At 35.1% G+C, this 25496-nt stretch overlaps 1 protein-coding gene across 1 annotated transcript; it reads left to right on the forward strand.

The window, feature by feature from the left end:
* The first annotated feature begins 586 nt into the window (after window positions 1-586).
* LOC121946578 lies at window positions 587-15877 on the forward strand. The gene is made up of 10 exons (XM_042491207.1): window positions 587-807; window positions 2897-3128; window positions 5840-5948; window positions 6248-6422; window positions 10041-10186; window positions 12618-12794; window positions 13286-13402; window positions 13555-13641; window positions 14947-15094; window positions 15366-15877. Exons 2-10 carry the CDS (start codon window positions 3115-3117, stop codon window positions 15386-15388), a joined length of 996 nt encoding a protein of 331 aa, XP_042347141.1. The 5' UTR covers window positions 587-807; window positions 2897-3114; the 3' UTR covers window positions 15389-15877.
* Window positions 15878-25496: the final 9619 nt, after the last annotated feature.

Below are 25496 nucleotides of genomic sequence, written 5' to 3' on the forward strand. Positions count from 1 at the left end.
CTGCAGCAAGTTCATCAGCCTGCATCAAAACAAAGTGTCTTGCAGACTGAAAGCCGCTCTGGTGTTCATGAAGATGTTGTAGCATTTCTTTAGGTGGTTCTCTCTCGTTCACTCACTCTGACAAACTGAGAATGTCTCATTGTTGTGTGAGACTCAGTGTAACTTTGTGTCCTGATAGCTCAGTTGGTAGAGCTGTAGCTTTGTTGCATGAACGTTAATGGTTCAAATCACAATTCAAAAATGTGTTTTTTTTCCCATTCTGTCCACCCACATTTTTTTTATTAAAGTGAGACTTTTGAGGCAACTGTCACATTATTTAGTGCATCTTAAAGGGTTGTTATCCTTTTTAAAAAACCTTAAACCACTATGGTGAAACGATCCATCGATCTGCATCGATATATCGATTACATGAGCAATGATCACATAACATTGATGCAAAGTGTAAAAATCGATCCATATCATCCTCTTTCCGGCGCGCCCTTATTTTGAAAGTCTGTGTTACGTCACACAGCGTCCGGCAGGTGATGGCGCAGCTGAGAGAAAGATGATGAGGATAACGCTGTTTACTCCATAATAAATCATCGGTGTGGAAATGTTTTTTTTTTTGGAGAAACTGCCGGTCAACCGAGCGCACGTGATATGTAAATAAAAGTCATACTGAGGAAACACACCTGCCGGGCCACTTCACTGACTTCTTGCTAAAGTTACGTTAGCTGCTCTGTTTCAACAATGTTGACTGAAAAACATGAATGTAGACTGAAACGCACCTGTGCTGTTCTGTCGGGAGGTGCAGGGACTTAAACAGCTGTGAGTAAGACAAAGCATAAATAATTGTGAATTGGTTAGTAAATTGGTAATTTATGAGTAGAGGAAAAGTTAGCTAGCTGCTAAGCTAATTTCTGCAATGTAAAATGCCATAGGGCTATGCTAATAACATTAGCATGTTGTGTGTATGGGGAAATGTGACCTACAAAAGACAGTAGTTTTGTCTACTATTCTTGAAAGTTGTTATTTTTTTATACATTAGTGAAAAAGTCTTGTTAATCCATGTGTGGCAGGTGGCACCCAGAAGAGGGGAAGGGCACCGCCTAGTGACGTTTTGTTATACATACACCTGTAGGAGTAACAGAGGCTGCAATGTTGGTTCAGGCAAGCTGCCCCCCCCCTCAAAAAAAAAAATAAATAAAAAATGGGTGTTGCCTTTGGAAGGGACTACTTTTCTTTCTTTTTTAATTTTATCCTATTAATTTACCTTGTGTTATCTCTCCGCTTCTTTCCACTAATCCTTTACTCAGGGTAAACCCCAGTTGGGTAGTCAGGGCAGGCCAAGGTGTGCTGTGGCTCATAGCTTGCAGTAAAAGCAATCAAGGGTGGAAACTTTGGAAAGACTGCCAGCATATTATTGTGAACACTGGTGTGAAGTGAGGTTTTGCCCCCTGCCTTATGTAGTCATAGCCTGGGTAAATCCTGAGGATAGTAAAATGGGAAAATATGAATTGTACAACTTAATTATTGTCACTAAAGTATTGTCTATATTTTACCCCCTATACTGTCATTTCTCATGCTAGAGGCCTGTAGTGGGTCTAACACGTTTTGAAGATGGTGGGAGAAGTTTCTCTTCAAGTTAGTTAGCCCTGAAGATTTAAGAAAAAAGATCATGGTTGAATTAAAAGAAAACCAAAACAAAAAAAAGAACATTTTTTCCAGGAAGCGTTTTCAAACAGAATGAACCAGTTTTAATTATTTCCAGTTATGTACATGTTGTTTTTATCTTTTCTTTTCAAATTAAATTAACGGATAATATCGGCCTATATCGATCGCAGGCCCCTAAATCAATCAAATGAAAAATCGCATCATGATAGACTGTGTAATACCGGCAAATATCGTAACATTTTCCTAACTATCAATATAATATGGTATCGTGATGTAACCAGTGATTTACACCCTTATAAACCACACAGATAATTAATTTTAAAAAAAAAGGGATAATAAAAGGTGGGATTAGATTTAATTTAAAGTCAGAAAAAACGACTGTGAGGGCTTTTCAAACCCTTCAAACTCTAGATATAATGAATCCGAGATCACAGAGTCTCTTGGTGGCTGAATGGTTACAATGTACACCCTATATATCTGGTTTTGTTGGTTCAAGTCCAGTGAGTGACCTCTGTTGTTGTTTTTAATTGAAGTGCAGAAATGCAAACTCATTTCTGAGTTTTAGGACTTGGGGCACACTATTCACATAATCAGTCTTGATGCTGAGTCCAAATTTGTTTGCTTATGTGTATGGAAAGTTAGGTAACCTGGATTAAAAAGCTAAATAACACAGTATTTGCCACGTTTTATATAATGGGTGAGTGGTTAATTTAGGAGACCTCATTTCCCTTTCATATTTGTTTATTATCTATATCTTATCTTATCTATTTATTTCACATTCATATTTATAAATATTCCTCCTCATTTTTATTGATTTATTTTATTCCAAGTTTAGCCAATATTGAATAAATGAATGAATGAATAAAGGATTTGATTTATTTCTGCCTGTTTTTGTTTGCCCCATTTATTTAATATTGATTAAAATGATGGCATCCCATAGTGTACAGGTATTGTTAGCGTTTGTCCGAATTGATTATAAATAATACCAGTTTTTGACACTTAATGCTGTGGAGCTGCAGTTCCGAACTGTGACCGATGGAGGGCAGTAAAGGCTCTACTTTAACAACAATCATTTTCCCCAGTGTCATGTTTACACACAAAAAGCGATGAAAACTAAACAGCGGTGTAACAAAGAGTGAATAATTTGCTTGAGAAACATACAAAGAATGATAATTGTTATGAGGAATTAAGTAACAATTTTCTGACTGAATGAATGAATGAAAGCCCCGCTATTGTTTTCTAGGGGGCAGCAGCGTTTCCGAACAGCCAAACTGACAAGACGATGAAGAAGAAATGTAACGCAGCAGCCACAGAGCTCCGCACACAGCCGGCACAGCAGGCTCTTGTTCCTGTTTACATTTTGTCAAATGTGAAACTGAAGTTGTGTCCGCCAGAGGCGGACAGGCAGGAAAAAGTCGCAGGAATGTAAGCTCCGGGTCCGACAGGCTGCTCCGCGTGGAAATGGACGAGATAAGGTCAGTAGAGTTTGCAGACGGATTTGTTGCATTGTTTTGTGCTATTCTGTCGTTTGCGCCGTGTTAAACTCAGGTCAGCTGTGTGCTTGCTACATGTCACCATGCAAGCTAGCACTGAGAACTCGTGACGGCAATAAAAAAGATTTTATAAAGCAACCGGAAACAAACGCAAAACTGTCAGAGGAGGTTCCTCTCGCAGGCTGTCAGTCTAAATGTACTGTCTGTGGTTCTTTTTTCTTCTGTTGAGAAAAAAAAACAACAACGAAAAATGTGAGGTTTAGAGGAATAAAACCTCTAAAACATTGTATTTAAGGACTGATACAGAAATGTTGCATTAGTGGATTAAGACAATTGTAATTTAAATGGAAACATTTATACTAAATATACCAAAATACACAAGTTGGTTTTAATACACAAGAAAGAGAAAAAATAAATCAGCATATGATTTCAATGACATACAAAAAAATATATATTTTTAAAATCTTGATGTTTACGTTATTTAATAGATATAACCATTACAAGTCTATACATATTTAGTTTCCCTGAAACTTTTAAACTGAACTTTCAAACTTGTTATATGTGTTTGACCATTTAATTCATTTTTGTAATTTTTTTTAATTTGGTCCTGCAACACAGTTATGGTAAATGTACTTAATTTAAGTAAATAACAATAACAGTAAATATTAATTTCAAAACTTATTTTACTTATTTTGAAAGATCTTTAATATTTAGACATTGAACAACATGTCAAGTAACTGACATGTTCCCAAATTTCCTGTCCTTACAACTCACCATGCCATACAATCAGTTACGTGTCCGTCCTTACGTATTATTCACATGCTTAAACATATCGTTACGGGGAAAGCGGACTCTTGTGTAGATCTACCTTCCCTCTGTCCTGGTTTCACAGCAGGATCAGTTTCAGGTTTCCTTTTGACTCAGCCGTCAATGTCGTGTCTTTAAACATTTGGCCTGTGATGACTGAACACACTGGGTTTTTTGTTAGAAGCTACTTCGACATGCCACAGGAGGGAAAGCACAAGTGTAATTAATGAAATGAATGACCACTGTCACACTGTCATGGTCTACTGGACTTTTTAATTAAATAGAGCTTTTAAGGACTCAAACTTTGACTTGGGGCAGAGAGGAGGGTGGGAACTGTCCGAGATGGCCTGAGATTGAATCTTGTGATGCTGTTTCACTTACTGGAGCCTCCTTGTCAGTCATTGTATTTTCTAAGCCTGATATACGTTTCAAATTGCTAAGAAATGGCTTTATTTTATGTAACTCAATTAAAATTTTAAGGCAAATCAAGGTTGTACTGAGTCTCCCAGAACCGTCCATTTACGCCCCTATATGCCAGAACCCGTGTTTTAAGCCAGGTTTGAGGGATGCCATTTTTAAGTGCTGATCAGATAGGGGTTTATCAACTATCAAGGGCCTCTATGTTGGTAACCATTTTGCATCTTTTACTCAGCTTCAGGCAAAATGTGATCTTCCATATTGTCAGTTTTTTCATTATCTGTATATCAGGAACTTTGTTTTAAGACTTCAGCTCATTCAGTTTAAAGTCGTTCACCTGAAGCACTTCTCCAAGACCAAACTGAACAGAATTTTCAAAGTCAGCTGACGGGACTCTGGGGCATCTTTTCTGCTCCTGTCCGAAGCTCACAAACTTTTGGGTTGACATCTTTCACCTGTCCAGCGTCATATGTAACAGGCAGTTGGTTCCTGACAGTCTTTTGGTGATATTAGGCTGTTCCAACGATTCACAGGCTCTCCCCTCCCCTTTACAACAAGAGAGTGGAAGTCAATATCTCCTCCCTGCTTCAAAAAGGGGCTTAATGACATGGTTTCTTGTCTTCATCTTGAGCAGATTTGGTACACTCTGTCAGACTCTCACGCCAAGTTTAATAAGATTTGGGGTCCTTTCATAGAACATATCAGGATGGAGAGATCACAATCTATGAATTGATTGTCCTGCTCAGTTGTGCTGTAGTGTTTTTTTATATTCTCACCCTGGAACTTTGCTATCCTAGCTTGCACGGGCCCCGCCTTGATCCCCTTTGGTGTACTGGTCTCTTGGACTTCATTTCTGACCCCCAATTTAGGAATTGTCTCTCTGGGTGATTGCATCATAGATTTGACATGTGTACATATACATTTTATTTTCTTTGGTCTGACTGAGTGCTGCCAGTGTGTGTTGTTTGTGTTGTTGTTTTTTTGGTATTCTGTCCGTTGTATTTACTTGTTTTTGTTTCATTGAAAATTGCATAAATAAAATGTATTAAAAAAGTAGAGCATTGAATATTATTATTATTATATTATTGACACCTATACTTTTCCTTCTATAACTCAAAATGTCTGCTGTAAAAAAGACCTATTCTATTGCTATTGCCCAGACTGGACCATTTGTATACTACATACAGACATATATACCTCTTCCCTTTGTTTATATTCTGCTCTTGTTGCTTGTGTTCTGTCCTTTGCATCATCCTTGACAAAAAAAGAATAAATTAATAAAAAGTTAACACATAACATTAAATCCACAAACATTCTTAATATACTTTGGTCCAATATTCTGTCCATATCTGTTTATCACAGTTACAAAAGATAACTTGGGGATCTCTGTCCTGTATGTAATGCAAAGTAAAGTAGTTAAAATTTTGCTTGTGTACAATTTTGTATTTATTTTTTTTTAAACACTGCAGTCCTTTGTTGGGCAACCATATTTCTGGGCAACCACAGGAGGGCTCAGACCTTCCGTCTCCAAACCTGAGGCCGAGACACCAGGAACTGATCCCGACACCGTGTGGACCGGTGAGCCGCTGCAGCAGAGACAAATCTAAAACATAAGTAGTTTAGAAGTAAAGTTCAGTTTTACTTGCACAGTATAAAATCTGAAACAAATCATGTGGGCATGGTGATAAGCTTTATACTCAAATCAATTTCAAACTATTTAAAAACTATTTTCAAGAAAGAAAGTCCCAGAAATATCACTTCTTCTACTGTGTTTGTTTTCATGCTTGTGAAATTGGATTTGCAGACACAAGTTCCAACAAAAATCTTGTCGTTATCACAGGTTGTTCTTTGCCTCCTCTCTCTCCACCCTCTTGCAGATAAAGTCCTGGTCAGAGCTATCATGTCTGCTCAAGCTCTACTTCTGCTTCACCATAGCGTCTCTGCTGGCGCTGCTCGGCCTCACCCTGTACAGCATCTACAAGCAGCACATGGACACGGATGTGTCTGATGAGGACAACTTCACTGTGTCCCTCATTCAGTTGGTTGGAATATGTGAGTACAATTACTCCATTAAAAGGAAAGAAAAAAAACCCATGTTGTTTCCACACCCCGCCTGTTTAACTGACAGCTGCGCTTTTTGCAAAAAGCAGAAGTTTTTCTGATGTAATCATGTGATGAAACCTGACTGACTGCAATGGCTCTAACCTTGCACTTCCCTCCAGATGGCTTTACTGCCTCATTTTCTACAAACTGTCTGTTGGAGCGTTATCCTTTCCAAAAGTGTGTGTGTGTGTGTATTGATCTCCTTCTGCAACATTTTACTTTTTGTTAGTGATGGATTTGCTGCTCTATCACTTTCATCATGCTACAGACAAACCTATACTATGCTAGACTGTCTCAATGAAATTAGCGTAACAACTCAAGATTATTGTCCTTATTGATTAATGTGCCAATTATTTTCTCGATTAACTGTTTCGTTTATAAAATGTCAATTGAATGATATCATGGAGACTCCCTAATTGATTGTGCTCCATTGATCCATTGATCCAAAGGAAAAAAAAGTTTTCCTGAGTGGGGACTGTGCCGTCCCCCGCCAGCTGCACCTCTTGTCACTCTGTTCACGGTAGATGTAAAAGTGATAATATTGGACAGAGGAGGAGGAAAACATACATAATCTTATAAAAAGGGCAGACATTTTTGTGTTTCAGGAGTTTTTTTCCCACTGATCAGGTTATATTACTTTAGAATATGGCAGTGGTGAAAACTAAATAGCTTCAGTTTTAATCAATCAATCCTTTATTCCAGAGTCAGGGTATATATATATATAAAAAAAACAAAAAACAAAACATCACATACAATAAATAAAGCAAAAATCAATGCCAACAAAGAGACAGCTACACCAGTGTCTCCACAGCTGGGACTGGTGACGTGATGTGTGTACCTTATGTCGGATAGAGCTACTATTATTTCATTCTCAGAGCCACCAAGGCGGCAGATAAATTTACACGAGGTTCTTTAAAACGGCTTGGAGGGTATTAACTCCTGCAGACACAAACATGTCACTGGCACCACACGACCTAGGTCTCTGGAGTAATGCTCTCATGGCGTTATTATAAACCACCTGCACTCTCTGTAAAGTTATCTTTTTGTACTGCCCACAAGTGGGCAGTATAAAGTGGTGTACAATACGCTCTGAACAAAGACATCTTCACTTCATTTAAACACATACCAAAAATGCCAAAGTGCTTGTGAGTACAATGATTCCAGTGGTTTTAAGGCTGTTATGTGTGTGTTTGGACCAGATTATCAGACAGTAGGTGATGTGGGAGATAAGCATTGATTGTAGGAATATCTTAGTTCCCTTCATACAGTAGAAAACTGAAAACTACTCACAGTTAGACAGGGTCGGAAATTAGCACCAGCCACCAGCCAAATCCTGCTAAAATGCACAAGTGGCTGCTAGATTTACTTCACTCACAAGCCAAAAAAACCAATGGTAATCTATCGAGTGGATGCTAGATTTTCAAATCCAACAACTCAATAGCAGTGCCTCTTCCGAAAATTCATAACCAGGTTACTCAAGATAATCCACAGACCCTGTTGTGAGCAGTTTCATGTAGACACCTTTTTTTTTTCTTCAACTTACACCCGCCAGCCATATCACTGCACAGACAGAAGCGGGCATTTACTCTGGAAAGAGACTTTGCTGTTAAGTTTTTCAAATGTATTTTCCTAGTTCCTCTATATTCAAGAGAAGGCAGACATCTTCCCAACACCCAGCACTACAGCTAATAGGAAAAGTATGTATTTATTAGTTATTATAGTTATAGTTATTTGGGTGTGAATTGTGCCTTAAAGTCCTCTCAACAACTCCCCATTTTTAATGTGAGCATGCTCAGATTTGGACTGTAAAACACAGAGTTAACAGAGATAACATACTTTATGATACCAGTAAGGGTCACTGGGTCATGTTAGGCGCAGTGAAGCAAGGAAACTGCTTAATTGTATTAATGCTCTCGTCTTCCACATTAGTGGTGTTCATATGAAGTCGACAAACCAAACTGGGTTCTTCCTCAGTCAGTACAGAAATGACAATAAGTTATATGTAAATGACACATCCTGATTATTATTATTATTATTTTTTTTTTAAAAAAAGAGCAGTAGTGTGTGGAATCATTTTCACTAAAGACTTACAATCTTTTTCTCATCACTCAAGACTCAGGATACATCAGTTATATTTTGATAAGTCTCCATCACATCTTAGATGCCTGTCCCACCACCTTCCATAGCTATTTATTGTTTTAAAGTAATTTTACAGAACAGTTTAACTGCAAAGCAATGTAGTTAAGTAATTGATTCAAAGCAAGACGACTTTGTCAATGAGCCATTCTCTCTACCTATTTATCCTGAAGGGCTAAAGCCTGCCCCAGCATACACTGGACGAGAAAGCAGAGTATCAGCTTTATGAATTGTTTGATTGTTTGACGTTAATATTTTTCAGCTGCTGATTAGACTGAGAAACCTTTAAATAAATTGTTGGCATTTGGAAGCTTTTTATATATATATATATATATATAAATATATATTGCATATATATATATATATATATATATATATATATATATATATATATATATATATATATATATTAGTGCTGGGCATAGATTAATTTTTTTAATCTAGATTAATCTACTGCAATCCTGTAGTTAATCTAGATTAATCTAGATTAAAATTATAGATTTGAATTTTGCCAAAGACATTCAAAATAATATCTATCTATCTAAATGATGAAAATGCATCACAAACTGCTTGAGAAAGCTGTTCTACTATAATATTTGGTAAAGAAAAATAATGTTCCATAAGATTTACTTTGGTGTTTAACTTTTTTTTATTTTGTTAAACACAGACATTTAGGAACAGGTTCTGTCTCCATGTGGAAAAAGCTTTTTCCTGCTAACTGAAATGAACAGCAGAGGGCGCAGCCTCTGATAACATGACCCTAATTGAACTGTGGGCCTACATTAGAGGTCATGAAGACCATTAACAGTCAGCAGCTTTGTGACACGGCTTGAGCCAATCTGCTTCACTTTTTCCACCAGTCACTCAGGCAGACCAGCTTCCGCCTTGTTCACGCCCCCTCCGCGTAATTCGACCAGGTATACATCCGCGCTTAAACAACAAGTGAAATTGGTGCCTTGCTCACTGTATAGACCCAATTTAGTGAATAGTTTATCGCGCGATAATTTCCTTATCGCGCGATAAGAATCCCGCGTTAACGCAGCACGTTAACGCCGTTAACGGCCCAGCACTATATATATATATATATATATATATATATATATATATATAAAAAAATTTAATTGACATTTGTATACAATAAATGATTAATAGAAAAGATCATCATGATTAAACAGTAGTTAATAAGTGTCTGCAGCCCCTCTGATGCAACATAAGAATATAGGTAATGGTTCCAGTTTCCAGGATACAGTATCAAATCCATAATGAACAGAAACTATGTATGAACAGTGTATTATAAGGGATTTACAGTCAGAAATTAGTAGATCATAAAAATGTACGCGCAAATGTGAAAGTGTAGCTATATGAAGCCTACATTATTGTGATGTGGTGAATCGTGTTGTGTGTGAGCATTGTGTGATCTGTCCCCTCCAGTGTTCTGCATCTACTACATCAGTCGGGGCGTGTTGCAGGAAAACAGACAGGAGCTGGTGGTATTTGTGCTCAGTGTGTTGGTGGTGATGGTTCGATCGGTGGTCAACTTCTCCGTGCAGGGGTCAAAGGGCAAGCAGGAGCTGCTGGTAGGTCACCCTTTCTCTGACAACACACTGCATGGGGAGTGTTACTAATGAATAATCATTAGCTCACGCTAAAAGTTTCTGAATGTTCCTCAAAGACTGAAATGTTTTCATTTAGTAGTTTCTTATCATTTGATGGATGTACTGATTTTACTTAAGGGTTTACAAAAAAAAAGAGATAACGCGTTAAAGTGAGAACATATGTTTCTAGGGTGGCCCAAAAAAGTTAAAAACAAGACAGTTACTAAGACGTAACATGTAGAATTACATTAGAAAAAGGGAAAATATAAATCTTTAAATCATAAAAAGTAAAACTCCAATTAGTCCTCACATTCCTTAAAATAAAAATCTAAATGTATATACGAACTTCTTCCAATGTAAAGATCAGCAAAAAGATCATGTTTAAAACATGATAATAAGGGGTTTTTTTTCCCAAAGTTGAACTTTCCGTCTGGATTTGGAAAAGTTGATATATGTAATGGGAGGATAGTGGGACACCAAGATGAATCAGTGTTTTGTTTTAATGTTGTTTTTAAGTAGCAGTTGTAAGCGGTTGCCAACAAAATTGACTGGTGTTTTAAGCTCCAGACCCTGATCGGTGCACAAGCCATGTAGCCTAAACCAAACTGCAGCAGGTTTTGTGATGTGGTGCTGTAGACTGATAAGGGATGGGGGTTATTAAACTGAACAAGGGTGTCGTTTTGGTGTTAGAAGTGGGTAGACACAATGGAGTTGAAATGTTCTTTGACCAACAAAAAACTGAATGTTATTCCCAGCATGTGTTTACATTTATATCATTCAGGCACGTCTTATAATTTGTTGCATAAAAATATTTCAGATGTATGTGAATTGCCAAAACTGTATGATGTTGAAGGGGTCTTGTGTCTTTTAGGAAATATTAAGTGCAAATAAAAACAGGATTTAATTTGGTTTTATTTTTGTGGAATATGCAGAGAAGATGTATTTTTAAGATTATTGTCAGCCCTGAATAGTGTCTGTGGTCTTCCTGTAAAGCTGCATACAGCTCCAACAGCTTGTTCCTGTTGCCTGACAGGCAAAACCCAGGGAAAAAATTACAAAAAACCCTCACTACTGCTAGTAAAGCTTTATTACTGTCATATATAGATGGATGGATAGATAGATAGATAGATAGATAGATAGATAGATAGATAGATAGATAGATAGATAGATAGAAAATGAGTGATGGCAGATGACCCAGGTGAACTGATCAACATTTTGATCAACTCAGAGCTTCTCTCTGGACAGTATGAGGACAGTGTTTATAAATGACAGCAGATCGTCATTGCTTTCATCTTGGTGACAGGAGTCGTGAATCCACCACTTGATGTCACTGTTGTTTTATGTAGCGGCCACATCGAATTGTGTTAACCTTTGTATCTCTGGCTGATGTCATAGCTCTTTCTGATGCTGAATCATTTTATCATTTGCTTCGATATGGTGAAAGTGAACTGATTGCAATTTGTGAAAAACTGAATTTGCCTCATTCAGAAGAAGAAAACACCATCATTTGCAGCTGTGACTCTTCTAGTTAAAAAAAATGTCAAGCCCTAACATATTTAAATTTTCGGTTGTTAGCTCTTTAGTAAATAGTTTATTTATAAGGCATGGTCAGGGATGACAAAGTCTTGGACTCAAGATAGCTGATTACATCTAGAGAGTGTGACACACATCCACATCACTCCACATTGCAACACACCACCCCATCCACAACATACCAGTAAAAACAACAACAATATATATATTTGCATTCTTAAAAAAAAAAATAATAGCGTATAAAAATGACCATGACCTGATTTGGGGATGTTTTCTAGCAGCCTCTGACCATTTTCATATCAGAATACTTCACCCACAGAACGGCCATTTGTGTATCAATGAATCACGCTACCTTGAATTTGGGAAGAAGACCTTGTTTTTTGTGGGACTAGGACTCAACAGTGAACTGCTTAAATTGTGGTGGTCATATGTCAAAGGTCAAGTTCAATGTGACATTGCATCCTTAGTCCCATGAACTCAATATCTCACATCTCAACACATAGAGGGAATTTTTTCAAATTTCGCACAAACATCCACTTTAACTGCAGAATAAACTGATAAGAATTTGGTGGTCAAAGTTCAACGGTGGCTATTGCAGGGTGGTTATTCTAGTTATGCCTCCACAAAAAAGGTCAAACATATTGATTTATTGATTGATAGGAAACCACGTTTAACTTCAACAAAAATCTATCAAGACATCTGTTTACAAACCCTCACACAACTTCTGCAGTATTGTCTCAGTTATTCACTCATATGCTCAGTACTTCCCAAACACTATACCTTACAATTTACACTTAACTGAAAGTAAACCCTTTCTATGCTCTCCTCAAAGCCAGACCTCAATACTAGAGATTTTTTTAGTGGTTTGTTTGTGTCACAGGTTCGTTTTGTGTGCATCATGTGTCTGGGTGTGATCCACGTCTTCTGCACGACGCTGCTCATCCAGCGGCCCAACATGATGGCGTTCCGTGTGGGCGGAGCCTTGGAGAGCCTTCAGGAGCAATACTTCCTGCTCAACTTGTGTTTCTCCATGGTGACCTTTGACCTTCAGGCTCAGGTTAATTTGCATTCCTCTTTACAAAAAAATGTGACAGACAGTCTACACATTGCAAATAAATAATAATGTTGTTTTGACATTTTTTTACACTCATGAGGTGCTTTTCATCTGCCAGCTTTACACAGGGTTCAGGGTAGGCTTTATTGTCATTATACAAGAGGATTGAACAAAGAAGCACCATGTAAAGATGTATGCACACACACACATATATATAAAAGAATAATTTTCATAAGAACACCAAGAGAGCAAATATTTCTGGTTTAGTCAGGTGTCCTCTCCCATGTTGGAAACCCAACGTGTGTATTCAGGTGTGTTGGTGTTGTTGGAGGAACTGGTCTACGTGCCTTTTCTTCAACATGTTTCTCCTCAAGTGTTGAAAATGACAAGCTTACAAAAATGCCTCTGTGTGATCTTAGAAAAATAACTGAAATACAGGCATCTCTTCAGATGAGTTTGTACTTCACTAAAGATGTGTTGTTGGTGTGTTTCAGTTGTGTCTCTGTATCCTGATGACAACATCAGACACAGCCATGTCTGTTCCCAACAGCATCATCCTGGGCGTTGGAGTGGTGTGGGCATGCCTGACGGCCGCTGTGGGGGCAGTTGCGGTGAGTGACCTGCATCCATTGTCTTCACTACTAAAACTGCTCTCCAAATGAAATACTAATAAGACAATATCATACAGGATGCACTCTAAAGGAGCCCACATGTTAAAGTTGAAAAGCACTCAGTCATTGTAACTACTTGTGTTTTTTTTAAGGTTTTAAAGGAAGCCAAGGTCTTAGTTTGGGTCTTCATGGTGCAGAACCTTCCTCAACTAGCCTTCTTTGTTTATTTGATTTACACGGTAAGCTGCCAATGGGTTTTTCCTTGGTTCGTTTATGTCTGTATCTCACAAATATGTAGCTTCGTTTTTAAAAAAAGGCTCAGTAAGTTCGTAATACAGCTGGGGACTAATGACAGATAACAGCTATAAGTTAATTATGCAGTCAATGGTCTTCTTGACTATAATCGCATCAATGCCATCACAATCAGCTGATGTTTCACTCTTACTTTTCTTAACCATAGCAAAAATTTCATCCTCACTTATTTCTCCAAGAAACATTGACTGCAAAATTTCTTCTCCATTGTCTTCTCTTGAAATGATTACTACCTTTGTAGATCAATGGAATTGATGATTGCAAGATTAGCTCCAGTGTTTACAAAGAGGGAAGTAAACACATTAACCATCTCAGTTGTATTTTGTATAACCTCATCATCCTTAACAAAAAAATCTGGAAAATTTGTTGACTGGAAGTTAGATTTCATAACATTATTCAAAATCGTCCATGTGTCTCTCACATTGCCTTTATTTTCTTTCAATCTTCCATTGTAATGATCTTTTTTTAGCTTGTCTCATTATTGTTTCATACTTATTTTTGTACATCTTATATTTCATTTCATTAATCTTGGTTTGATATTCTACATAATCTCTATGTAGTTTGTTTTTCTTCCTGCCTGCCTTTTGCAATCCCATTGTCATCCAAGGCTTTTTACAATATTTACATTTCCTCTTGCTCAGATATATGGGACAGTTCTTGTCATGAAGTGCTCTATAAGACTTCAAAAAGGTATCATATGCCATATTCACATCATTAACATATACCCCAGTCCAGTCCACCAATAATTGCAAGTATCATCGATACAATTAAACACATGGCTTTCTGGATCAACATAATATTCGTAATCCCGTGCACTATGTTTTGTGAGGTCATATCTTTTCAAAATTTGACTTTCATTCTGTTCAATTATAGGGTATTATACACAGATACGTACCTTACGCCTATCAAAAATTAAATTCATGATGCTGTTATTATTATTGACTGAGCCTTTAAATGTGTGTGCCGATTGTTTCACTGGATACTTATTCAAACTTGTCCAAGTCGGCAAGATTCTTGATAACCAGTACCTTCTCCCCTCCTGGTGTCTTGCCATTTAGCTTGATGTAGACCTTGCAGTTAGAAGTTGTAGATTTGATTTTGCTCTGCTTACGCAGGAAGGGGGCATGAGGGGCAATATCAGCATTTTTCTTGGTCAACGTTGTATATGTATATGACGTTGTATGCATGTCATTTGTGTAGTGCGGTAAAATAATGGTTTGCTTTGATTACAGATGGTAATAAAATGGTTCCAGGACAGCTCATACACCTTGGAGGCTGCCACTGTGACCGGAGCTTTGGTTTCACTGGTGATTAAAGTGGTTTTATTCTGGGCCCTCATCAGACTTGTGCATAGCTTCGGTCAAGGCTTGAGGGAGAGGAGTGAGTATACCTTCTGATGTCACTGCCTTTCTTTTCTGGGTTTCAGTCCTTGAAACTTGACCCCCATCAGAAAACAAATCTAAACACCACATTAGGGGAATAGTAAATGATCTTTGCAGATTTCTAAATATCCTCAACTACTCCCGTTTTTTTGTTTTCTTGATTACGTCCCTGATTGCGAGAAACACGTATATGTCTTGTTTTTTGGCTAGAATGTGAAATAACACCAAAATGTTGTTAACTTTTATTATTTTCCGCTTTTTTTCTGCAGTGTTTGCTCCCAGCAAGTGTTAAAACATCTGGTGGAGTACCAAAGACACAGCTTCATGATGCTCACCATGGAGCAATTTTTTTAAATTAGCATCAGCTCCACCAAAATATTCAGTCAGCTGACCTGTCATCTTTTTTTTCTTTCTTTTTAACGTGCTGTATCCTGTATGGTTTTATTTTATTTAAGCTAACACTTCATCAGGGTGTCTGTCTAAAGGATGTGCCTTTGTAAATTGGATTCATAATTATTTTTTATTTTTGTTTATACAGTTTTATGCATTGTAATATCTAGAATTTTTAGGTAGCCAACATCTTCCAGGAGATTTTATTTTAAAAGTACTTTTTGTCTCTTTCCTGTAAATTAAATTGAATGTTGACTCACTTAAGATTGCTTTTTGAAATCATACTATAATAACTATAACAATATTTTTTACCTAACTTCTTGTGGCACCTTAATGCACTTACTCAAGTGTTGTTTTCATTCAATGTTCTTAATAAAATATCAAAACAAGATTGATGTTTAGACTTGCTGTCCAGTAAGAAGAGTGAAAAGTTTTTTACTTTTTTTTTTACTTCCCTCAGGAATGCTGAAGCTTGATTTAACAGTCCTTTTTAAGACCCTTTCCATTTATTATAAATCCTCATCACCACTTCCAGTTCTAGTTGGTTACATCATCGACAGCAAAACCCACTTTAACTTATATTTACTATACACTGATTGTAGGATCTGTTTAGTTTACTTAAAGCACAACTGAGCAGTCTTTGTAATAACTCCATAGACCGACATATCAATGAATTTCACTACATGTACTAACATCATGAAAGGTCATAGTATAATTTGCCAAAAAATAACATAACATAGTTGTAGCATAGTAACCTATGCCACAAATGGTCACAGTGTAGTATGTAGTCTAAAAGACTGTAAAAAATATTTTAAAAGTAGCAGGATTACGTACCATGTCATGAAAGGTCTGTATAGAATGTTGTACTAAATGTTAACAGGATTTCACAACATAGTATGTCATCAGATAGATGAAAAGGTCAGAGTAGTATGTCATGAAAGATTTTTAAAAAGTCATTGTACAGTGTTCCCTTAAAACATCATAAACTCATAGTATGTCATGAAAATATAAAACGTTGCAGTATGATATGAAGTGGTGGACAGTAATGAAGTACATTTATTTATGCGCTGAAGTACAATTTGGGGGTATATTTTACTTGAATATTATTTAATTATTACTTTGACACAACTGCATTTTAAAGAAAAATATTTTAACACCAATCATTTATGTGAAGGCTCTCAGGGTGATATTTTTTTCTTTTCTAAAATGCAAAAGTCCATAAACCTTGATCATTCAGTTCTGTATGTGGTTTGTTTGTCCAAGTAGTTTTCCCTTAGTTCTCCCTCTGTCTCACACATGCACTATTCACATACAACAGCTCATCTGTAGAAACTGGTAGAGAGGAGAGATTGTATAGTATGTTATCTGAAATGACAAAAAAACAATTCATGGTATAGTATTGTAAAGCAAATTGAGCAGAAAAAGTTTAATATGTCATCCAAAATATCCTAAATAAAAAATATGGTATGTCGTCTAAAATTACATAAAAAAGTAATATATTATGTTGTCCACAATGGCAAAAAAAATCTCATAGTATAGAATGTTGTCCAAGACAGTACGAAAAAGAAAACAAAAAAATATGTATAGTAGGTTGTCCGTAATATAAGAAAAAAGTCATACTAGAGTGTGTGTAATGAAAGAGCATGAAAAACTTAGTATGTTGTCCAATACGGCATATAAAGGTGATAATATGTTATGTCATGCAAAAGAGAATAAACAAAGTCATTGTATATTATGTCGTCCAATATATCATAAAAAAAGTCTTAGTATAGTATGTTGTCCAAAATGACGAAAAAAGTCATACTATTGCACGTCGTCCAAAATGGCACCAAAAATGGCATCGTCGTCATACATAGTAGCATGGCATGTTGTCCGAAATTACAATAGTACAATTCCCCGGAAATGGCACCAAATACGTCATAGGATAGTATATCACCATGTCAGATTTTGACATTTTCACCATTCTGTAGCCTTGCTTTTCTTGTCCTTGCTTTTCTTGTCTTGCTTTCATATGTTTTTTTCAGCCATTTTTCAATGTTTTTTCAGCACTGTATACTATGACATGCATCTATATGATATATCAAGTAGTTTTCAGCTCTTTTTGGGACATGACAAATTTTCACATTTTTGCCATGCTATAGCCTTACTTTTTTGTTCATTTTTTCAACTTGCTTTTTTATGGGTTTTTCAGACGTTTTTGGATGTTTTTTCAACACGATATACCATGACATACGTCTAAATGCTATACTAAGTGGTTTTCAGCTATTTTTAGGACGTCAAATTTTCACATTTTTGCCATACTATAGCCTTGCTTTTTATTGGTTTTTCAACCGTATTTCAATGTTTTTTCAACACTGTATACTATAACATGCTTCTACATGCTATACTAAGTGGTTTTCAGCTGTTTTTAGGACATGTCAAATTTTCACAATTTTGCCATACTATAGCCTTGCTTTTTTTGTCATTTTTTTCAACATGCTTTTTTATTGGTTTTTTCAGCCGTATTTGGGGTTGTTTTTTCAACCTGTATACTATTACACACTCTAAATGCTATTCTAAGTGGTTTTAAGCTGTTTTTAGGACATGTCAAATTTTCACAATTTTGCCATACTATAGCCTTGCTTTTTTTGTCATTTTTTTCAACATGCTTTTTTATTGGTTTTTCATCCGCTTTTGGGTGTTTTTTCAACACTGTATACTATTACACACCTCTAAATGCTATTCTAAGTGGTTTTAAAGCTGTTTTTAGGACATGTCTAATTTTCACATTTTTGCCATACTATAGCCTTGCTGTTTTTGTCATTTTTTCAACATGCTTTTTTTATTGGTTTTTCAACCGTATTTCAATGTTTTTTCAACACTGTATACTATAACACGCTCTAACATGCTATACTAAGTGGTTTTCAGCTGTTTTTAGGACGTGTCAATTTTCACAATTTTGCCATACTATAGCCTTGCTTTTTTTGTCATTTTTTCAACATGCTTTTTTATTGGTTTTTCAGCCGCTTTGGGGTGTTTTTTCAACACTGTATACTATTACACATGCTCTAAATGCTATTCTAAGTGGTTTTCAGCTGTTTTTAGGACATGTCAAATTTTCACATTTTTGCCATACTATAGCCTTGCTTTTTTTTGTCATTTTTTCAACATGCTTTTTTATTGGTTTTTCAGCCGCTTTTGGGTGTTTTTTCAACACTGTATACTATTACACACCTCTAAATGCTATTCTAAGTGGTTTTAAGCTGTTTTTAGGACATGTCTAATTTTCACATTTTTGCCATACTATAGCCTTGCTGTTTTTGTCATTTTTTCAACATGCTTTTTTATTGGTTTTTCAACCGTATTTCAATGTTTTTTTCAACACTGTATACTATAACATGCTTCTACATGCTATACTAAGTGGTTTTCAGCTGTTTTTAGGACATGTCAAATTTTCACAATTTTGCCATACTATAGCCTTGCTTTTTTTGTCATTTTTTCAACATGCTTTTTTATTGGTTTTTCAGCCCGTTTTGGGAATGTTTTTTCAACACTGTATACTATTACACACCTCTAAATGCTATTCTAAGTGGTTTTAAGCTGTTTTTAGGACATGTCTAATTTTCACATTTTTGCCATACTATAGCCTTGCTTTTTTTGTCATTTTTTCAACATGCTTTTTTATTGGTTTTTCAGCCGCTTTTGGGTGTTTTTTCAACACTGTATACTATTACACACCTCTAAATGCTATTCTAAGTGGTTTTCAGCTGTTTTTAGGACATGTCTAATTTTCACATTTTTGCCATACTATAGCCTTGCTTTTTTTTGTCATTTTTTCAGCATGCTTTTTTCTTGGTTTTTTCAGCCGCTTTTCAATGTGTTTTTTTCAACACTGTATACTATTTACACACCTCTAAATGCTATACTAAGTGGTTTTAAGCTGTTTTTAGAACATGTCAAATTTTCACATTTTTGCCATACTATAGCCTTGCTGTTTTTGTCATTTTTTCAACATGCTTTTTTATTGGTTTTTTCAGCCACTTTTGGGTGTTTTTTCAACACTGTATACTATTACACACCTCTAAAATGCTATTCTAAGTGGTTTTCAGCTGTTTTTAGGACATGTCTAATTTTCACATTTTTGCCATACTATAGCCTTGCTTTTTTTTTGTCATTTTTTCAACATGCTTTTTTATTGGTTTTCAGCCGCTTTTGGGTGTTTTTTCAACACTGTATACTATTACACACCTCTAAATGCTATTCTAAGTGGTTTTAAGCTGTTTTTAGGACATGTCTAATTTTCACATTTTTGCCATACTATAGCCTTGCTGTTTTTGTCATTTTTTTCAACATGCTTTTTTATTGGTTTTTCAGCCATTTTTGGTGTTTTTTCAACACTGTCTACTATGACATACTTCTAAATGCTATTCTAAGTGGTTTTCAGCTGTTTTTAGGACGTGTCAAATTTTCACAATTTTTGCCATACTATAGCCTTGCTTTTTTTTTGTCATTTTTTCAACATGCTTTTTTATTGGTTTTTCAGCCGCTTTTGGGTGTTTTTTCAACACTGTATACTATTACACACCTCTAAATGCTATTCTAAGTGGTTTTAAGCTGTTTTTAGGACATGTCAAATTTTCACATTTTTGCCATACTATAGCCTTGCTTTTTTTTGTCATTTTTTCAACATGCTTTTTTATTGGTTTTTCAGCCGCTTTTGGGTGTTTTTTCAACACTGTATACTATTACACACCTCTAAATGCTATTCTAAGTGGTTTTCAGCTGTTTTCAGGACATGTCTAATTTTCACATTTTTGCCATACTATAGCCTTGCTTTTTCGTCATTTTTTCAACATGCTTTTTTATTGGTTTTTCAACCGTATTTCAATGTTTTTTCAACACTGTATACTATAACATGCTTCTACATGCTATACTAAGTGGTTTTCAGCTGTTTTTTAGGACATGTCAAATTTTCACAATTTTGCCATACTATAGCCTTGCTTTTTTTGTCATTTTTTCAACATGCTTTTTTATTGGTTTTTCAGCCGCTTTTGGGTGTTTTTTCAACACTGTATACTATTACACACCTCTAAATACTATTCTAAGTGGTTTTAAGCTGTTTTTAGGACATGTCTAATTTTCACATTTTTGCCATACTATAGCCTTGCTGTTTTTGTCATTTTTTCAACATGCTTTATATTGGTTTTTCAGCCATTTTGGGTGTTTTTTCAACACTGTCTACTATGACATACCTCTAAATGCTATTCTAAGTGGTTTTAAGCTGTTTTTAGGACATGTCAAATTTTCACATTTTTGCCATACTATAGCCTTGCTTTTTTTTGTCATTTTTTCAACATGCTTTTTTATTGGTTTTTCAGCCGCTTTTGGGTGTTTTTTTTCAACACTGTATACTATTACATGCACTCTAACATGCTATTCTAAGTGGTTTTTCAGCTGTTTTTTTTAGGACGTGTCTAATTTTCACAATTTTGCCATACTATAGCCTTGCTTTTTTTGTCATTTTTTCAACATGCTTTTTTATTGGTTTTTCAGCCGTATTTCAATGTTTTTTCAACACTGTATACTATAACATGCTTCTACAATGCTATTCTAAGTGGTTTTCAGCTGTTTTTAGGACATGTCAAATTTTCACAATTTTGCCATACTATAGCCTTGCTTTTTTTGTCATTTTTTCAACATGCTTTTTTATTGGTTTTTCAACCGCTATTTGGGTGTTTTTCAACACTGTATACTATTACACACTCATGCTATTCTAAGTGGTTTTCAGCTGTTTTTTAGGACATGTCAAATTTTCACAATTTTGCCATACTATAGCCTTGCTTTTTTTGTCATTTTTTCAACATGCTTTTTTATTGGTTTTTCAGCCGCTTTTGGGTGTTTTTTCAACACTGTATACTATTACACACCTCTAAATGCTATTCTAAGTGGTTTTCAAGCTGTTTTTTAGGACATGTCTAATTTTCACATTTTTGCCATACTATAGCCTTGCTTTTTTTGTCATTTTTTCAACATGCTTTTTTATTTTATTGGTTTTTCAACCGTATTTCAATGTTTTTTCAACACTGTATACTATAACGTGCTTCTACATGCTATACTAAGTGGTTTTCAGCTGTTTTTTAGGACATGTCAAATTTTCACATTTTGCCATACTATAGCCTTGCTTTTTTTGTCATTTTTTCAACATGCTTTTTTATTGGTTTTTCAGCCGCTTTTGGGTGTTTTTTCAACACTGTATACTATTACACACCTCTAAATGCTATTCTAAGTGGTTTTAAGCTGTTTTTAGGACATGTCTAATTTTCACAATTTTGCCATACTATAGCCTTGCTGTTTTTGTCATTTTTTCAACATGCTTTTTTATTGGTTTTTCAACCGTATTTCAATGTTTTTTCAACACTGTATACTATAACATGCTTCTACATGCTATACTAAGTGGTTTTCAGCTGTTTTTTAGGACATGTCAAATTTTCACATTTTGCCATACTATAGCCTTGCTTTTTTTGTCATTTTTTCAACATGCTTTTTTATTGGTTTTTCAGCCGCTTTTGGGTGTTTTTTCAACACTGTATACTATTACACACCTCTAAATGCTATTCTAAGTGGTTTTAAGCTGTTTTTAGGACATGTCTAATTTTCACATTTTTGCCATACTATAGCCTTGCTTTTTTGTCATTTTTTCAACATGCTTTTTTATTGGTTTTTCAACCGTATTTCAATGTTTTTTCAACACTGTATACTATAACATGCTTCTACATGCTATACTAAGTGGTTTTCAGCTGTTTTTTAGGACATGTCAAATTTTCACAATTTTGCCATACTATAGCCTTGCTTTTTTTGTCATTTTTTCAACATGCTTTTTTATTGGTTTTTCAGCCGCTTTTGGGTGTTTTTTCAACACTGTATACTATTACACACCTCTAAATGCTATTCTAAGTGGTTTTAAGTAAGCTGTTTTTAGGACATGTCTAATTTTCACATTTTTGCCATACTATAGCCTTGCTGTTTTTGTCATTTTTTCAACATGCTTTTTATTGGTTTTTCAGCCATTTTTGGGTGTTTTTTCAACACTGTATACTATGACATACCTCTAAATGCTATTCTAAGTGGTTTTCAGCTGTTTTTAGGACATGTCAAATTTTCACATTTTTGCCATACTATAGCCTTGCTTTTTTTTTGTCATTTTTTCAACATGCTTTTTTATTGGTTTTTCAGCCGCTTTTGGGTGTTTTTTCAACACTGTATACTATTACACACCTCTAAATGCTATTCTAAGTGGTTTTAAGCTGTTTTTAGGACATGTCAAATTTTCACATTTTTGCCATACTATAGCCTTGCTTTTTTTGTCATTTTTTTCAACATGCTTTTTTATTGGTTTTTCAGCCGCTTTTGGGTGTTTTTTCAACACTGTATACTATTACACACCTCTAAATGCTATTCTAAGTGGTTTTCAGCTGTTTTTCAGGACATGTCTAATTTTCACATTTTTGCCATACTATAGCCTTGCTTTTTTTTCATTTTTTCAACATGCTTTTTTATTGGTTTTTCAAAACCGTATTTCAATGTTTTTTCAAACACTGTATACTATAACATGCTTCTACATGCTATACTAAGTGGTTTTCAGCTGTTTTTAGGACATGTCAAATTTTCACATTTTGCCATACTATAGCCTTGCTTTTTTTGTCATTTTTTCAACATGCTTTTTTATTGGTTTTTCAGCCGCTTTTGGGTGTTTTTTCAACACTGTATACTATTACACACCTCTAAATACTATTCTAAGTGGTTTTAAGCTGTTTTTAGGACATGTCTAATTTTCACATTTTTGCCATACTATAGCCTTGCTGTTTTTGTCATTTTTTCAACATGCTTTTTATTGGTTTTTCAGCCATTTTTGGATGTTTTTTCAACACTGTCTACTATTACATACCTCTAAATGCTATTCTAAGTGGTTTTAGCTGTTTTTAGGACATGTCAAATTTTCACATTTTTGCCATACTATAGCCTTGCTTTTTTTTGTCATTTTTTCAACATGCTTTTTTATTGGTTTTTCAGCCGCTTTTGGGTGTTTTTTCAACACTGTATACTATTACACACCTCTAAATGCTATTCTAAGTGGTTTTCAGCTGTTTTTAGGACGTGTCAAATTTTCACATTTTTGCCATACTATAGCCTTGCTTTTTTCGTCATTTTTTTCAACATGCTTTTTTATTGGTTTTTCAACCGTATTTCAATGTTTTTTCACAACACTGTATACTATAACATGCTTCTACATGCTATACTAAGTGGTTTTCAGCTGTTTTTAGGACATGTCAAATTTTCACAATTTTGCCATACTATAGCCTTGCTTTTTTTTTGTCATTTTTTCAACATGCTTTTTTATTGGTTTTTCAGCCGCTTTTGGGTGTTTTTTCAACACTGTATACTATTACACACCTCTAAATGCTATTCTAAGTGGTTTTCAAGCTGTTTTTAGGACATGTCAAATTTTCACATTTTTTGCCATAACTATAGCCTTGCTTTTTTTGTCATTTTTTCAACATGCTTTTTATTGGTTTTTCAGCCGCTTTTGGGTGTTTTTTCAACACTGTATACTATTACACACCTCTAAATGCTATTCTAAGTGGTTTTCAGCTGTTTTTAGGACATGTCTAATTTTCACATTTTTGCCATACTATAGCCTTGCTTTTTTCGTCATTTTTTCAACATGCTTTTTTATTGGTTTTTTTCAACCGTAATTTCAATGTTTTTTCAACACTGTATACTATAACATGCTTCTACATGCTATACTAAGTGGTTTTCAGCTGTTTTTAGGACATGTCAAATTTTCACAATTTTGCCATACTATAGCCTTGCTTTTTTTGTCATTTTTTCAACATGCTTTTTTATTGGTTTTTCAGCCGCTTTTTGGGTGTTTTTTCAACACTGTATACTATTACACACCTCTAATGCTATTCTAAGTGGTTTTAAGCTGTTTTTAGGACATGTCAAATTTTCACAATTTTGCCATACTATAGCCTTGCTGTTTTTGTCATTTTTTCAACATGCTTTTTTATTGGGTTTTTCAGCCGTATTTCAATGTTTTTTCAACACTGTATACTATAACATGCTTCTACATGCTATACTAAGTGGTTTTCAGCTGTTTTTAGGACATGTCAAATTTTCACAATTTTGCCATACTATAGCCTTGCTTTTTTTTGTCATTTTTTCAACATGCTTTTTTATTGGTTTTTCAGCCGCTTTTGGGTGTTTTTTCAACACTGTATACTATTACACACACCTCTAAATGCTATTTCTAAGTGGTTTTAAGCTGTTTTTAGGGACATGTCTAAATTTTCACATTTTTGCCATACTAAAGCCTTGCTGTTTTTGTCATTTTTTCAACATGCTTTTTTATTGGTTTTTCAACCGTATTTCAATGTTTTTTCAACACTGTATACTATTACACACCTCTAAATGCTATTCTAAGTGGTTTTCAGCTGTTTTTAGGACATGTCTAATTTTCACATTTTTGCCATACTATAGCCTTGCTTTTTTTTTGTCATTTTTTTCAGCATGCTTTTTTCTTGGTTTTTCAGCCGCTTTTGGGGTGTTTTTTCAACACTGTATACTATTACACACCTCTAAATGCTATTCTAAGTGGTTTTAAGCTGTTTTTAGAACATGTCTAATTTTCACATTTTTGCCATACTATAGCCTTGCTGTTTTTGTCATTTTTTCAACATGCTTTTTTATTGGTTTTTCAGCCGCTTTTGGGTGTTTTTTCAACACTGTATACTATTACACACCTCTAAATGCTTTTCTAAGTGGTTTTAAGCTGTTTTTAGGACATGTCTAATTTTCAACATTTTTTGCCATACATAGCCTTGCTTTTTTTTGTCATTTTTTCAACATGCTTTTTTATTGGTTTTTTCAGCCGCTTTTGGGTGTTTTTTCAACACTGTATACTATTACACACCTCTAAATGCTATTCTAAGTGGTTTTAAGCTGTTTTAGGACATGTCAAATTTTCACAT

Source organism: Plectropomus leopardus, chromosome 8 (assembly GCF_008729295.1).
Source record: "Plectropomus leopardus isolate mb chromosome 8, YSFRI_Pleo_2.0, whole genome shotgun sequence".
Taxonomy (NCBI): domain Eukaryota; kingdom Metazoa; phylum Chordata; class Actinopteri; order Perciformes; family Serranidae; genus Plectropomus; species Plectropomus leopardus.

Coding starts and splice junctions, on each gene's coding strand:
- LOC121946578 (XM_042491207.1), top strand. Junction 6,423..10,040: donor CATTCAGTTGGTTGGAATAT/GTGAGTACAATT, acceptor TGTCCCCTCCAG/TGTTCTGCATCTACTACATC. Junction 13,403..13,554: donor CCGCTGTGGGGGCAGTTGCG/GTGAGTGACCTG, acceptor GTTTTTTTTAAG/GTTTTAAAGGAAGCCAAGGT.